The sequence below is a fragment of the Centrocercus urophasianus genome, unplaced genomic scaffold, assembly GCF_019232065.1.
Source record: "Centrocercus urophasianus isolate 14NV4802_14NV808 unplaced genomic scaffold, USGS_Curo_1.0 seq_17, whole genome shotgun sequence".
Taxonomy (NCBI): domain Eukaryota; kingdom Metazoa; phylum Chordata; class Aves; order Galliformes; family Phasianidae; genus Centrocercus; species Centrocercus urophasianus.
The window spans coordinates 16845317-16862759 of record NW_024884722.1 but is presented as its reverse complement, the minus strand read 5'-3'; the positions used below and the strand labels follow the sequence as shown (position 1 = coordinate 16862759).

Sequence of the window (17443 nt, the reverse complement as noted above, 5' to 3'; positions counted from 1 at the left end):
GTAGGAGCTATTGGGAATAGGTGTACGGTTGGACTGGATGATCTTTTAGGTCTTTTCCAACCTTGGTGATTCTATGATTCTATGATTCTACACAATAGCTGCCAATTTGCTGAAAGAGTTGAGGCAGCTCTGAGAGGGGATGTTTGAGATTCATGAGTTGGAGCAATGGCATGGAGTGATTAGGGCTGTGAGGAGAATATGGAATCCTATCGCTTCGAGTTTTTGAGAACAGGTGAGACCAGCCTGTAACACACCGAGTCAGGTACAGTCAGACTGAGTTAATCCAACCTTTAGATCAAATGATGGACTAGCTGGCATCTCACAATCACCTCCATCTTTATTTGCTCCTTTCTGAAAGGAATAATTCAAACTTGGAGTCTTCAATTTATATGCAACTTTTCCATCTACTCTACCTCCCAAGTAGGGTAATAAAATTGAGACATACTAAATGTGGAACAAAGCACAGCAAATGAGGATATTTCAGATTAGCAGATGAAACTCAAAAGAACAACCATTGTCTAGTAGAATTTAGGGATTATATGTTTCACCCTGGCAGTTTAGACTGTGACTGCCAAAATGATCGTTGCACTATGATGTTGCTTACCAGTTTTGATTTAGAAAAGATCTCTAAATAAAAAATCAACAGACTGTGACCTACGTATAAAAGATCAAATAAAATTTCAGCTGATCTGAGTCCAGCTATGCCAGCAGAACTTGGCCAAACCCTGGCTAAGGTTATAAGTTTTTTGAACTTCTTAAAGAAGAGAACTCCACTATTCTGTTACTGTTATTCTAAAACAAATAATTTGCTTGTAATTACAGAGATAATGGCATTCCAACCACACCTACCATTAGAAAGTTGTAATAAAGAGTGATAAAAACTCCCCTTTCTTGGGCTGCAAAATCAACTCCCACACAGCCTGCAACACTAATATGATTTACTCCTATTTGCTGGTGGAGGATTCTGGTAATAAAATTTAATGTGGGGGAACAAGGCGCATTTAACCAAAGCTGTACACATCTCTAATTCTGTTTACAGCTATAGAGTGCAGTACATTAACATTTAACAATCTGACACTAAATTGGTCTGAAGCTAATAGAGCTGTATTTGTTAAAATTTCAACACTGGGCTGTGTTTTACCAATGACACCAGAAGGAGTAACCAAAATTGTGTGACTCAGCAGATTTCAACCACTGTTAAATAAGGTCTTAAGAATCTTTATGGGAGTTCCTGTCGCTAAAAAAAAAAAAAAAAAAAGGTGGACCACATTCAGCTCTGCTGCTATTCTGCTTAAGCATGATGGAGCTGGTCAGAGTGAATTCTACCTTGCATTTCCTGTTAGGAGCTAAATCCATTTTATTCTGTATTTCTACTAGGTTATACTCGATGAAAGTTTCTTCTCTGTAGTATTGAATTGCTTTGAAACATAGAAATGCACAATTACTTGCAAGGGGAAGGATAATGTTTTACTTTCTCCAGTAAAATGATCTCATACTAGTAAATCTGGATGAATACTGTGCAAGAAGCAGCTTAGGAGACATCTGCTCATGAAGACAGGTGTTATCCTAAATAGCGTTTCCAGCCTCTCTTGACTCAGCTGTCAGGATTCTGCTGTGATTTACATCTGTCACAAATGGAAAACATTTAAAAATCATGGAATTTTCTGCAGAATGAAAAATTCAGTTCTCACCGACTGAGATCATCTTGTGCCTTGCATTTTGACAATTTTATTCATATCATTCTCTAAAAGCAATAAATCCTACACAGACTGGGAGAAATTATCTCAACAAAAAAAGGTAATTTATTTAGCTCAATTAACTATTATTTTGGGGAATTAGATATGAAACATAAACAAGAATATATATATATTAATACACAAAGAATGGTATTCATTAAAATACTGGGCATAAGCATACAGTAGAGGACTTGTCTGAACAATGGATATCATGGCCACTTGAATATAAAAGCAATGTTCATATACCAAACTTGTGTAGTTTTTTGCAATTAAGTGACCAAATTAGTAATGTGCTAGGCTTGTAATTCTTTTGGAATTAAAAATACTAAGCCCTGTAACTTTCCAATGCTTTCCTTACAGCTCTCCTCTCTGAATATTCAGACTCTGAATGTTATGGAATGTATCCCCTGAATATTTAATGATTCTTTAAGCACCAGGTTTTTTTGGTAGAATTGAAAGCTCATGAGTGAATAAGGAATGATGCCATGTTGTTTTGGTGGGTGATTAAATTCCTGTGGTAATGAGAAGGCAAAACAAACATCCTTGACAGCTCATGAACCCAAACATAAAAAATGCAAATAATTGCTAGCAATAAACCTATTAATAAAAGCTGGCTTTAGTTTGGAAAGAGCCACTTCAATGAGAAGCCAGGGGTGGGATTAGTACTGTACACAAAGGCCAGCCTGACAAATCTTGAATTCTTCTCTTATGAGAGAAGTTTTCAACTAGCATGGAAATAGGTGGCTGCATTTTACATTTACTCAATCTGGCTGCAAGGTAACAGTTTATGTATGAAATGTAATCTCTATCCCCATTCAAGAAAAGTCTAAAAGCAGTTAATATCATGCAGTTAAAGCAGTTAATGTCATCCAAAGACTGCTCTTCTCTGTCACATGTTCCTCTCTGAAGTGCTGCTATTGCCCTCTGTTCCCAAGTGCTACCAGCAGCATGAGGGCTCCCAGCTGTGCTCTGAGCCCTGGCATGAACTTACTGTGTCACTGTGAAGACCTAACCTGGGAAGGAAGAAAATACCTGGATAAACTTGACTAAATTTCAAAGCACGTGACCCACCAGTGCTACTCAAAAACCCACAAGTTGCTGAATGAATGCCCATCAGGAGGCTGCCTCTGCCTTATGTATGCCTAGAGAGCAACTAGCATATGCTGAACATTACACATCCAGGCCTGAGAGTGGGCTAAAGAACCCATGCTTTTATGTCCCTGTTAACTCTGCAGTTACTCAAGGATTAAAACTTCCAACAGCAGAAAGGAGCTGGGTGTTCAACCCCAACCATGAGTGTAGACAGAGCATTGCAAATTCAGGAGCTTGAAAACACCAGTCCTTTCATGACTGGCATGCCAGAGAATAACCAATGTTCATCAGTGGATATCATAGGAAAAGGAAGAATCCCTTTCAGCTAGAAAGAGGGGAAGCAAGAAGAGCATTTGTGCAGCCTAGTTTCCTACCTCCCAAGCCATTGCCTTTCCAGAGAAACAACTCCAAGGTAAGTAAGCAGGGTATTACAGAGTTTGCTCTGTGCTAAAGGAGATGATCTGTGATTTTCCTTTCACAGCAGCAGCTTGCTAATAGGCCACAGGAGGCAACTTTTGCAGGTTCAGGAGCACCAGCCTACAGGAAGGCCAAAACCAGTGTCCTGGTTCTCAGGAAGTTTCATACTATCAGCTTTTTCCTATTCTCAACCAGAACTATGAAAGCATCAAATCCTGGAAAATATTCCCAAACTATAAATATTTTTCCTCAGATTGGTGTGGTTTAACAAAGAATGTTTGCTTTGGATTATTTTGAAGTGTTTGATTTGAAGTACATAAGAAGGGTACATAGAAAGGGAAGTTGGAAATACAGAAACCAAAATTTTGATAACTACTATGAGCTGGGGGAAGGCAGAAAAAGTAATTCTAGATATCCATTTTCTGTGGAAAAAAAATCTCGGTTTTACTGAATTAATATTTTTCTGATGGGACGAACAGCAAAAATTTGATGAACTTCTGGTCAGTGGTCTTTCTTTGGTGGAGGAAGCTGATGTGCTCTGATCCTGCTGCTGGTATTTCTGAGGTGGCTCAGATGTCCATGTTTGCAGCTAGACTTGTCACATTAATGCCAGAGAAGGAATGAAGATTAGCACTGAAAATGTCCAAGTGGAGCTTCATTCTCTGTAAAATGGGGGGGGCAAACACTGCAAGGGTGTCTCTGGGATGTCACTTGTCAATCAGCTGCTTATTCTGTGATTACTTCCAACTACGTTTTGTTTAAAAGTCATATAGAAATACAAAAGCACATGAATGTCAATAAAAAAATATGGACATTTGTATGGTCTTTATAAATAAACAGCACAGAAAGAATTAAATAGAACACAAAGGACAGTTATACAGGCATGAACTGTTACAGCTTGTTCTCCTCAAAGAGTATCTGTGCGTAGACTGTCGTACTGGGAATGCCTTTGGCCTCCTGAATCGGCTTCATAAGTTCAAGTTCAGCATATGTTAAATTCTCTTCAGCAATTTTTGGCTAGGAGACAAACAACAAATTAGTTATAATTCCATTATCACTGAATGTAAAAATCACTTTAAGTATCCAATTGAATAGAGTGTACTTCTTCTCTCAAGCGTGCTTGTTCTACTCTGCTGCCAACAAATTTACTCTGTACTAAATGTAGCTAATAGAGGAAATAAAAGTAACTTTTGTGCCTCACCAGTTATAGCCACAAACAAAGGAGTTGCTTTCAGGTTGTATCTGAGCTTTGGATTTCAACCCAGCTCCAGTTTGTCCATGGAAAGTTAGTCTGCGTTCCTCAGAAAAGGGTTAAGTGCAAAGACTCTGGTGTTCTCATGTTGAAGACTGAGAAGGACAATTAAAAAAAGCAGCCATGCAGTTTGTTGCAGTCGCAAAACTATACCTCATAGGAAAGCATCTCTGAGACCAGGAAAGGTTCTCCAGTTGCAAACTGAAAACTGACTCAAAATTCATAAAGTTTCCCGCATTCAAGCATTATAATGGGGGAAAAAAACATACACAAAAAAATGTTTTCCCAAACCAAGATTCCTTTACATTTTGGTTACTGCTATTTTGTCCTTTCTGACTTAATACACGATTCCTGTTTCCTTTAGAAGTGTTTGAATAATTACTATATTATCTTCTGACTATGATAATATTCAAAATAAATATTGAATATTCTCTGAAACCAGTCCCCCTGCTCCCTCACTTCCTGTCTTTTGTGCTTTCCTGGAATCCTTTCATTGTGCCCTGACAGTTGCTCGCACTCTTCGTTTCAGATTGTTTCCCTCTGGGTGGATCAGCTTACAGTTTTCCTGCATGAATTTAATCTTAATTCTCTTCTGTAGATCTGATACTGAAATACTCTGTGCAGCTGCTATTGCAAGTGCTATTGCTGCAGTCAGCTGATCTGTGCGTGTGAGTAAAGGCCTTCTACAGGATTCTAATATTTGCACTTGGTTCTTCCTATGGTCTTCCCCTACCTTGCAAGGGTAGCCTTACTTGACCTCAACTTCTGCTTCTTATTTGCTACTGAATGCTTCACTACTGACTTCACAAAAGTTCCTCCTTTTGTGGATTTTTCTGATGCAATAACATAAAAGAACATTGTATGGACTGCAACTAGATCTCATAAATAGCACAGAAAGGAAGTCTTTTTGATCACATATTGGGAGTGACCTAAAAGGTCAGAAAGGCATCCATGCTATGGGTTAAAGAGTTAAAAAAGCTCTTAGTCATCCGCTGTGATTAATTACATTTCTCTTCCTTCTGGCATGAAAGTATCTAACCTCAGGGTTACATAGGCAATTGTTTTTGCCTTTTTTGTTTAGTATTCCTTTACAGACCTCAAAACTATACCTGCCTGTCTATTCAGTTGAAAGTGAGCTAGGTTGATGGAGGACATCACAGTAACTCCTGCAAACGCTGAAGGTTTTGCTCTTGGTGTAACTTAGTAGATCTAGCCTCTGTTTGAAGTTACTGGGAGTTTTGCTGTTGGCTTTAGTGGGAGTCACCTCTGACCCTGAATAGAATGATATGTTGCAAACATATGAAGGTTCCTAAAAAAGAATCTGATAAAACATTACAAACAAGCTGTTGTTCATTGTTAGATTAAAACTCCACTTTTCCAAAGACCAATCCAATACATTTTTGAAGTGGAAATGTTTTCATTGTGCTGTAGAAATAAGTTGCTGAGGGCATACTAAATCTGTATATGCTTTCCTCTTTCATTGTTTAATTGCATTTCATGTTATGTTCCCATTTAGAAAATGCAGCATGTCCTAAAATAGCCACATCAACGCCCAACTCATGTAAATTTCAGAACTAAGATTTATGAAATCATATTGTCCAGGTGTTTTATTGTATTATCTCAAAATTGCATTGTTTTCCAGTGTAGATTATCTCTTTATTCTTACTTTATTCTATTATGTTTGGATATGAAAAATAACACTAGATTCCCCAAAACAGGTCATTGGGCAGTAGTAGCTGATGTGTTGTTTTCATACATTTTTATGATGTTCCTATAGTAAACATAATTTAATAAAGCCAAAACACACTAAATAAATAATTACATCTAGAAAAGCAATAAAACCAAATAAAATTAGTACTTTCATAAGTGGAAAAGGTACTTCAATTACTGCTACAAGGAACAGCACACCATAAAATGTGTAGAATAATTTCCCTTATGCATATTTCTAGTATGTAATAATTTGATTGAAAATATGAGGAAACACACAGGAGGTTCAAAATTGTGAAGTGTATAGAGTTTTCAGCAAAGGATGTGTAATAACTGCACATGGAAGCCAACATTACTTTAGAGTACCTATGGTAGCCAGGGTTGTTTCTCCACGCGTTCTTCCATACTTCATTTATCAACCACATATTTAATTCAATTTTGGTGGTTTGTTTGTCCAAACACAATTATTTTCTTTTGAGCAGGTAGAAAAAGAAAACTAATTCTGTGATTTCATCTCTCATTTGGCAATGTAAGCCTGGAATCCTGCCACCCCCTCCTTTTTGGAACAACAGTGTGACTTTCAGTAACTGATGTTTGAAGTGGGACTGACATTTGGACAGAAGAGCGAGAGGCAGGGAATGACTGACTGTTCACCTCTCTCTTTCCATCCTGGCTCTCAACCTACGAAGTCATTGAGATTTCTATGGCTACAATGTCTTTTTTTCCTGAAATATTACATTATTGTTCTAAAATTATATTGAAATTATTTCTTTAAATAGAGATCTGTTCCAAAGTGACATTTCTAGATGCGGCCTTTATCTTGTTCATCTGTTTTGTTCTTGTCTTGGAATCACACCCTTTGCAGAAATACGTTAGGAAGAGAGTCATCATTTTCCAGTGTATCTTCTAGCAAATACAAAATCACTTCCAGTTTTAATTTTTATTTATTTCAGTCACAGCTCTTTCTTTGGGCAACTATTTGAAAGAGTTCAGTTATAGGAACATTTTTTCAAAAAAGACAATCTGTGAAGTCCTACATGTAACTATTTAAAAAAAGCTACAGTATGTGTATGCACAATTTTGTTCATTGAGTTTGTCCAGCACAAAAATGCATAGAAAAAACCTTTATGAGTTGAGATTTTAATGAAAATTACTCTGATTATGTCCTGATTATGACCAGATAGGTCAATTTTGTTCTTCTTAAGCTCAGCTGGGTTGTTTAATGGCAGCATCAAAGATGTTTACTGTGAGCAATGTCAGACTGAATTTTTTAAGTTTTAACTAAGACTACTTCTACTCAAATTCAGAAATAGGTATAGAGAAAACAAGCAAATACTAACCTCGTAATTTTAACTTGTCTGGAAAACAAGTCTGGTGGGTTGGAACTAGGTGATATTTGAGGTCCCTTCCAACCTAAGCTTATTTTATGATTCTGTGAAAAACAACTGCTGCCAGCTTGCACTTAGAGCCTCACTGTTTCATCACCTTATCAGTCATTGTGAAAACAGCAAAACAAATCATAGATTGTAAGTTTCTAATTTAAAAAATAATATTGATACCCTATTGATTCTAGTTTACAACAAAAGTAAGCAGGCAAGGTCTCACTTCCCAATTCACTAGTCTTAAGTACATCATTGACTACTGCTTCAGACATTTGCCTTAGAATCCTGTCTCCACATAATCGCATGTGAAGGACTTGTTTGGGATGTGATGCAGAATGAATTTAACAAGAGATGAGGTTAAGAAAATTTTGCTTATTGATCAAATTGAATTATCACCGAACAGAGGCAGACTTAAAAAATGACTTCTGCAGACCTTTGTGAGAAGCTGAAGCTAGATCTGTGAGTTAAATTATCTCTCAGAAATGCAACTGCTGGCCAGTAGGAGTTCTGCAGTATCAAGGGAGCCATTGAGCTCTCTGTGCCAAAGCCCAGAAATCTGACACTGGAAAATCGTGGAGTGGGAAGTATGTCTTTTAGTGGCACTATCAAATTAAAAAAATGATGGCTTCTTTCCACTAAGATGCCTGGTTTTTAATCTCTAGAAGCGGCTTCGTCACTGGAAACAACATCCACAACAATTTGTGAGCCCTCTTACAGCACCACATCTAAATTTTGCTTTTGAATCCCACAGAAGTTATGATAACAAAGTCAGAAACAAAGATGATTCACTAAGTCCCATTGAAACATCAATTTTAAAGAAACAGAATCCCATAGACATAAAGCTAGAGGTATCTATAGGGAGATAGTTCATCTTTCTTCATTAATAGAGTTAATGCACCTGGCAGAGGTTTGTCCTGACTGTTTTAACAGCTTTTGCAGAAGAGTCTTTCCCTTTGCTAATACTTTATGCCACATATTATTTTGTTGTATGAGTTATACAGAGTTATTTCTTGATTCCGAACACTGCTGGAGATCAGGCTGATTTCTCTTAGTCCTTCAAAAAGGCTTAAGGATTTTTCTGGTGAGACATGATTAGTGTTCCAAAGGTGTTATCACATAAAAATCATCCACTGTAGGATTTTGTAAATACACAAATCTCAGCACAATTTCAGCAAGAGTTTTTCTGTATTTACATAACCTGTTCTTTCTTAGGGTAAAGGTAGCAATGTGGGACCTGAATGTGAAAGTAGACATAACTCAACAGTTTTGAATATGACTTGTTCTGAGTTTCAACCTGACAATATAAATGATATTCATGAAGAAATGGACAACTCACACCTTAATGAGAGACAGCTGAAGAGACATCATCTGGCAGAGAAGTAAATTATGTGGACTGGATGGAAATATTCAAGGATCATAGGGAGTTGAGGAAAAAAAAATTCAGTTTTTCTTTGTATATCATACACAATGTTACTTGAAGTCTGTGGAGATAAATAATACCTTGAGAAACTGGGATCTTAAATCACAGACTGTTACATGTTGTGGAGGAAACAACCTCTAGCAGAGGATGGCTTTTAATTTAAAATCATGCACGAGGAAGAGAGACATGACAGTTCTCTGATCCGGAGTCCTAGAGGTTACTGAGCAGTATTTCATTTGCCTTTTGTTTAAGAAAGAAAAGATCGTGTTGAGACTTATCAGGAGTTCTACTTGTTGCACAAAAAATGATGAGCCCATTTTTTCTAGCTGGCATGCTGAACACAGCATAAGACTGGTTTTGAATAATGTACTGCCTAATTGTAAGATAAAAAAGAGGGGAGGAAAAAAATCTGTTAATCGTGCATAATAACCTTGCACTGGGAAAATTTGTTCCTGTATTCCTGTGAGGCTGAAGTTGTAGGATAACAGCTTGGAGCATCATTTAGAATGCACAAATTCGTCTGCATGCAAAAAGCAAAAGGAGCTTCTCTATGTATGTTTCAGTGCTCCCTGAAGCAATTCTGAGACTGCAGATCATGCACTTGCACAGCTAGACCCTTTCGCAAAAGGACACCAAAGTCACCACTTTAGATATGCAGTGGGTCTGGTTGGTTAATTGTACAGTGGCAAACATACTCCTGAAACCTAAAAGTCAAAATGATTTTTCAGGTGAAGGAACATTCAGCTTCTGGGTAGCTCTAGGAGCGCCTTTCTTCATTCCTTGATTTAGGATTATACACATATATAGAACACTGAGCTAAATAAGCTTAATTTGACTGAACACATGTGGAAAATGAGAGCGAAATGTGGCCTTCTCAGTTCCACAGGTGTCAAACATGAGTTCTTGTTCAAAACAACTCCCTTCTGCCTTGCAGACACAGCAGAATCACGACAGCTGTGCCTAGATGAGTTGCTAGCAAACGGCAGGCCTTCAGACACACTGCTTGCTGCAGAGTCAGCGCTTTCTGTGCAGGGACTGTCCTGACATGCACTGACTGGCATGCAGCACACTGTCAGCACTTAGCCTGCAATGGAAAATAAGGATGGGATTTTTCAAAGCTGGGAAAAAAAAAATTCCGAGCTTCCCATTTGATTTGGCCCCTGCCAGGATAAACAATGCTGTCTGCACTATATGGGCTGTAGATAGAGGTGCTTCTTACAGATAGCTCAAATACAGTCACTGGAAGCTCTCTGCTTTAGAATACAAACAGGACCAGTATGTGTCCTGTGATTAACAGAACTCAGATGCCCTCCAGTAACAACTTATCAACGCAGGAGCAGTAGAAGCCAACTCCTATGGACCGTGTGCTTTACATTTATAGTGTATTGAAGGAACTAGGACCAGAGGCATCATTTGTAACATGGATTCACATGTTTACAAAGTGGGATGACAATCTGACTCGTCAGTGGCAGAATCAGGAATATTTCCTGGATTCTGCCTTACCTGCACAGACTTTCCTTTCCTTATAATTTAATATAGAGGAGATGAAGTCAATAAAATTTTTACTCAAGTTTGCAGTATTTGGTATAACTTGAAACCAAGCCCTTTCCATTAGCTCCAGTGAATCTCACAACAACTCCTATGTTTGGTGGTGCAAATGTTTGTGAAAACCTTTCCATTTCTATGTTCAGCACCTGAAACTCTTGGACTATAACAACTAACCTCTAGGAGGCAATGAAAGGTTTACCAGAAAATTTGGTTGAAGAAGTACAAGATTTGTAGCTACCAACTCAAAGGGCTATGTACTTAAGGCTGTAGCTGAATCTTCCTTAGAGAGAATAATTTGTGGCCCTCTAGAATTTTCTTCTTCCTAATGACTCTCTGGGCTTCTTGCACGCTATAAAACCCATCCCTTTTTGCAGTTCATCATCTCTATTTCCTCTGATCTGTACACATTTCTCACTGATCTTAATAGAGAATGACACTGATGGGGAATGTTTTTGCAACAAGGGGAGCATAGAATTGTTGTTCTGGCTAAAGCAAAAGCAATATGACATAAGCAGAGTTTTTAAAAAGCTTTACTCAAAGCTGTGCAATTGAACATGATATTAGGTTTTCTCTTTTTATTTTTAATTTTCATTGAGATTATGTCCATATTTTATCCAGGTTATTGTATTCTTGTAAAATTATACTGCAATCCACTCTAGCATGTTAACAACAAAAGAAATTTGCTGGTTTATTATAAACATCTTTCAAGAAACCAAAAGCACATGTCCTCTGGAAATAATTCTGCCAGTATTTAGGTTATTACAAAATTTTTCCCAAAACACTGGAATTATTTTGTAATGTTTCCTTATACTCAAGCTTGTTTGCTTAGGTTTTCTGGAATATTCTCCTGGTGTGGTACTTCCTTGGGCTGCACAGGGAAGCTGCAAGAAGCCCTGAAACCTCCATAGTTTGAGTCTCTCATTCCAGCTCTGTGCCATCTGTGGAAAAAAGGCCCACTACTGACACCAGCTGTGCAATCATTACAGCTGGAAGGAAAGCAATCTCTTATCCTGCAGACATTTGGCAGGATGGCAATGTTTTTTCCACCTCAAAGGGGATAGAAAGTTTAAAATCTGAAAGATTTTTGAGGATTAAAAAAATGCCTTGTGCCAAGGTAGCCAGGCTGTGCCCTGACCATGCATAAAAGGGCAGGGAATATTCTGTGACAATTGGTGGGAAGGCTCCCAATCCTCACCTGAAAGTGAGCCCATTGCAGAGGCATTTGGGTTACTCACACAACATACCTTTAGGCACCCACATCCACCCAAGTGCTGAAGTCAGGGAGTTAATCACCCTCTCCATTGCCAGCAAAGGGAGAAAGTATCCCCAAAAACGTAGAGCTGGGCTCCTGCTCCAACTCACCTCAGTCTATTGAGTCCATAGGGAGCCCTGCAGAGGCTTGGCCATAGATGCAGCTGAAATAACTGCTATAAAGCTGTCTCTGCTTCCCCAGCTGTCTGGGCCAGGTGCTGCTATGTTACACCTGCTCATCTAGCTGATTTGGCTAGCAAATATCCACAGGTGTTTATAAACAGAAGGTCACGCCCACTAGAAAGCAGATCTAAGATTTCTTCTACCTTATTACGAGCTGCAAACATACATTTCATCCCTTCAGCTATTGCTGACTTACACCACTATGGGGCAGAATCCAGTCCCCCTCTTTCTGACTTGAAAAGTCACGAAGGCAGCACAGCTATTATCTGCTGAAAACAGACGTTCTCCCGAGCGCCAGCTCCCAGCAGCACGTGAGAATCAATAGCAAGTTTCATTTAAGAACAAGCTAAATCTGTAGGCACAACAACTGCAAGAAAGTGGAAAAATATAATCCAGTGTAACCTAGTGCTCAAAATGAAAAGAGCCAAGATAATTCATCACTTTACAAAGTCATAGAATTACAGAATGGTTGGGTTGGAAGGAATCTTAAAGATCATCCAGCCATGGGTTTAGTGCTCCCCCCCAGGTCAGGGCCCAGCTTTGAACGTCTCCAGAGATGGGACACCCATAGCTTTCCAGGCAGCAGTGCCAGTAAGTGTTACTGTATTAAAAAAAAAAAAAAAAAAAAAATTTGTGATTTTTAAGCCAACTTGCTTTTTCTGAACCTGGAGTTCTGGCAACATTGCAGCAATCACATTGAGAGAGAAAAATATTGAGAAAATGTCACAGAAAATTACTTACCAGGATCAATTTTCTTTGAGGTTTCAAGAGCTTGGGCTTAGGAATATTGGGTATTGGAGCTGTGGAAATAAATATTAAGGGGTCATTTCAAGTTACTGTAATTCACTGTCATTTTTTAGCATATGCATTAACAATTTATAAATCAGAGATGTGTAGTGGATTGGGAGTAAATAAATACCTGTACTTATATTAGTGTAAGAGCTATATTTCAGATAACTTACTTTACAATGAAGCACTGGGCTTATGAATTGGAAAAAAAATGTAAGATTCAAAGATCTGATATGCAAAAGATGCTGTTTGTATGCAGAAGCCAGGGTCAACACAGCTCTTGAGAGCTGGTCACTTGTGATATAACACACAGAAATCCTCCAGTTCCTTCCCCTCCCTACTGCTGGCAGAGCCCTGTCACCACAAGCACATACCTCCTTGGTATGCCCAGTTTTGAACTCTCTCTGCATCTCCATTCTCATACCTTTTTCTGGGATGGCTGGTGGCAGCTCTGCTTTCTCTTTCCTTTTCTTCACCTTCTTGGGCTGCAGAGGGGACAAGCTCGTCACACTGGTCACAGTCTCCCCTGAGCTGCAATGCAGAGGGGCAAGTGAAGGCAGTTCAGGGACAAATAGTGCCAATGCGTTCATGCAAGAAGACATGACTGCCTTTCACTTGTGCAAGTCTCAACCAAACAACTTGGATTCTGACCTGGGGATATACTGAAAAGCCTCTGAGAGGGCATTGCAATTTCTTGCGTTTCTTCAGCCGTGAAGTTGGAAAAGGCCACCAAGATCATCTAGTCCAAGTATCAAAGTATGTCCCAAAGTCTGAGACAATAGAACCCTGCTTTGAATATTGAGGGGCTTGGATACGCAGTCAGGTTGCAATTATTTGATTCTGTCACCACATGCTAGCTTGCAACTAATGTGAAACAGAATCATAGAACTGTTAGAGTCAGAAAGGACCCCACCTGGTCCAACTCCTGTGCAATGAACAGGGACACCTACAGTGAGATCAGGTGTTCAGAGTCCCATCCAGCCTGACCTTGGATGTCTCCAGGGATGGAGTTTGGTCTACCATCTCTCTGGGCAACCTGTGCTAATACCTCACCACTGTTATTGTAAAAGCTTTCTTCCTTATATCCAAGAAGTTATCTACAATAATGGTAGTGATGCAGGATGGCTGTGGGGATGGTCCTGGCCTGTGCTGGTGTATTACACCACAGAGTGGGACCCTGTCAGGTTCTCCACAGCAATAATACAGACAGTACTGAATTCTCTGAATTTTAAGTCATTTGTCCCAAGATGCTGTTCCTCTCCAGGTTCTTTTGCATAATGAAACATTCTCTTTTTATTAATAGAATTAAATATTCAAACAGGGCCAAAGTCTTAATGAAAGTTGGGATGTCTCATCTATTGCCCACACAAGAATAACAAAATAACAGGCATTACAATTCTGCACAGCTGTAAATCCAAATGAATATCACTATCATTGGTGAAATCACTCTGGATTTATGCTTGTGTCAATTAAAAAGCCTCTGGTTTGCTGATTTTGCTGAACTCTCTTCCTTGTATTCACTCTAAAGCATAAGTTTTCTTCCAAATTTCTTAAAAAACATTTAAGAGGTAAAATATTTTCATAACTTATAAACAAATCACATCAATTATGTAAACTGAGGGTTGCATTAAAGTAATTTTAAAGTCTGCCTGCATAACTGTGAACCTATCCCACAACAACCATTTGTTTCTCTATTAAAATCAAGATGTTAAATTGTTTTAAACCAGCAGCAAATGAAGCTGTCCTGCCCAGCTCCATTGCTCAAACACAGCAAACTGCAAAGGACAGAGAGCATCAAAATGGGGAGGGAAGTCACTTTCTGTTTGGTGTTTTTGTTCATTAAGGCAAACGTACAGCTTAAAGATACTACTGTTCTAATATTGCTGCTTTTAGCACAATATATGAAAAGGCTCAGTGTCACTTCATTGCATTCGTTATTCCTGCTTGGCTGCTGAAAATGTGAAGCTACAGAATAATGTATTTATGGCCTACACTTTTCTTGTAAGTGCCAGGTCTGTACAGGGTTAACTGATTCTGAAAGAGACAGTAATTGTGCTTGCTGTCTCCTAACTGAGCTCCTCGAGCCAAACAAGGAGGCTCAGAAAAAACTCCTTGGCTCTGAAACAGTGTCTTTGTGAACTTGTCTTGTTCTGCCTTAAGGAAGAAAGTTACTTTTTATCTCCAGCTCCTTCTCTGGCCTCCCAGCTTCTATTTCAACAAGAAAGTCACCTGCGTTTCTTGAAGGATCTAATGAGCTTTTAGAGTGAGAAAGAGACAGGAGTTTGGGGAGAAGAAAGCCTGTGGAAGGTTGCTGAGAGCTGTGTCACCAGGACTGTGATTTCCTTGGAGGTTGGGGCTGGTAATTGTGGAGTACACTATGTCAAGAGCTGGAAAACTGCTCCCGTTTGGTGCCTTGCTACCCTTAAGATGTGGGACTATTCCTCTGGCTGTCTTGGTCAGCTATTCCCTCTTGTCAATGATCTGACAAGGGTTATCATAGAGGTTGGAAAGGACCACTAAGGCCATCTCATCCAACCATGAATTCGTCACCTCCATGCCCACTAAACATGTCCCTCAGTGCCTCTTCTTGAGCACCTCCAGGGACGGTGACTCCACCACCTCCCTGGGCAGCACCGGTGGATTCACACAGACGGCTGTGTGGGAAGGTGCCTGGGAGTTGGTTACTTGGTCCTGGTTCAGTGTGGCAGAACTTGCTCCTACACTGTCAGATTGGTGGTGTGGGACCACGGCACTGGGATGAATGGCTTGGTGAAATGAATGCTTTTTGTACCTTCAGTTGTCTCTGGAAGAGCAGTGGCAGAAGGACTGGAGGAGAGCTCAGGCCAAAACAAATAAATAAAGGGCAGGAAAAAAAATCCCATTTTCAAAGTTACACCTCCTGAGGGTTTCTTTATCTGAACACTGGCAAAATGATCCAATAACAAGGCAGATAATAAGAAGGAGGATATTTAAAGAAAGAGGATATTTAAAGAAAACCTCAGAAAATAGAATTAAGTGGTTTGGAAAACCCAAAATAACCATGCTTTTTACTTAGTTTTTTATTTTTAAAATGTGGGAAATAAATGGGTTTGGGTTAACTCATTTTTTTCCCTTAATTTGTTATTGGTCAAACAGTAAGCCAAAGCCCAAACATTTGCTTTGTTCCACTCAGGAAATCTGGATTTAATTGTCTTTTCTGCTGAGGCTATTTTGTGAGTCCTGGGGCTCACATCACTTAGCTTCAGTTTACAATTAAGTGAAGCTATCATTATGATACCAAAACATGAAATATTTTAAGATGCTTAGGTATTACTGCAGCAGGAGTGCTGACAGTTCTTAGACACCAGACTAGTCGTGTAATTTTGAAACTGGATTCTCACTGCTCTCACAACTTGAAATATTGCTAGGGGAGTTGGAGCTAAGCCTCACTAGTCTAGGCTGAACCCTTTTGACTGGCAGGAATCTCATGCAAATATGTTCATCAGTTTGACCTGGGTTCCAAGTCTGAATGTTTTAAATTGTTAAAATTGTTTAAATGTTTGGAATTAAGTTCCAAGACATGCTAGCAAATACTTCTAGAGAATAGCAGGTGGAGTTCTACCTGCAATGCAGATAGATGAGGCTATGTTACACCTCTCATATCCTCTATCACTTCAAATTGTCTGTGAACTTCTGAACTGTTACTGCCTGGCCTTAGCACTGAAGGTGCACTGGTGGCACCTAGCTAGAATTGAGCAGTGCCCAATGCCAGCTCACACAGATGCATCTCTTTCCTTTCAGTTGGTTTACCTACAGCAGTGACACATCTGGATGAGCCATAATACGAGATCTGTTTGGAATTCAGGTTTTGTGATGCCTTGAAGTGCATCCTTGGCTAGGAACAAATGGAAACAAATGTTTTGCATTAGATATGGATCATAGTGTGTCTAATACCATTTACAAATTTAGGTATAAGAACAGTCCTAATGTGTTTAAAGAAATTGATGGTTCATGTTTGGAGTAGAGAGTGAAAAATAAAAGGTAATAAGAGTGAAACAGAACAAAAATCATGATACTGATAACACATTCATAGGCACTTAATTTCAAAGCCCTGAAGTCAGCACACTTCTAGGGAGAAATGAAAACTGCTGAGCTGTCTGTACATTTTTGGTGTGGTGCAATGGCTGGTTAGGGTCATAGAACAAAGATCTTCAATGAATAACATGAAAGCTTCAGTTTGTACTGACCTCTCCTGAACTCTCTGTAGCCTTTTTTTGACTTTGCTTACATCTGAGTGTTGGTTAGATTGAATAAAGCCATTATCTCATGAGACAGCACTAAAAATTACCCTAGTTGAGGATCTAGGACATGCTATACTTGGCACAGAATCAGTTTGCTAAAAAGATACTATGAGAAATAGCGTCTGTGATACCAAGCGATTCTGGATTTAAACTATAATGCTAGGAACACGTTTTTTGTCACTGAAAACTGGGAAACAGCTGTTCTTTCCCATTATTATGAGGCATCACTCTTTAATCTTTTTTGTTTGTAAAAAAATATTTGTCATCTTTCTTTTACTGCTGGTCCAGCACAGTTTATATCTTAAGAAGCTCATACGTTGGAAATCAGTTTTATAGCACCGTGCAATTGAAAACTTGGCAGTCAGTACTATTTAAAGTGATTAATG

General features: G+C 39.0%; 1 protein-coding gene across 2 annotated transcripts in view; it reads right to left on the bottom strand.

The window, feature by feature from the left end:
• Positions 1-1784: 1784 nt before the first annotated feature.
• Positions 1785-17443, bottom strand: part of VSTM4 (V-set and transmembrane domain containing 4) — a 32311-nt gene continuing 16652 nt past the window's right edge. Inside the window, exons 6-8 of one of the 2 annotated variants that reach the window (XM_042818793.1) lie at positions 13202-13308; positions 12730-12788; positions 1785-4262 (exon numbers count right to left, since the gene is read on the bottom strand). In XM_042818793.1, coding sequence (XP_042674727.1) covers positions 4137-4262; positions 12730-12788; positions 13202-13308 — 292 coding nt within the window. In that variant the 3' untranslated portion in view covers positions 1785-4136. The remainder of the gene's footprint in view (positions 4263-12729; positions 12789-13201; positions 13309-17443) is intronic. The other variant, XM_042818794.1, reaches the window with a different exon arrangement.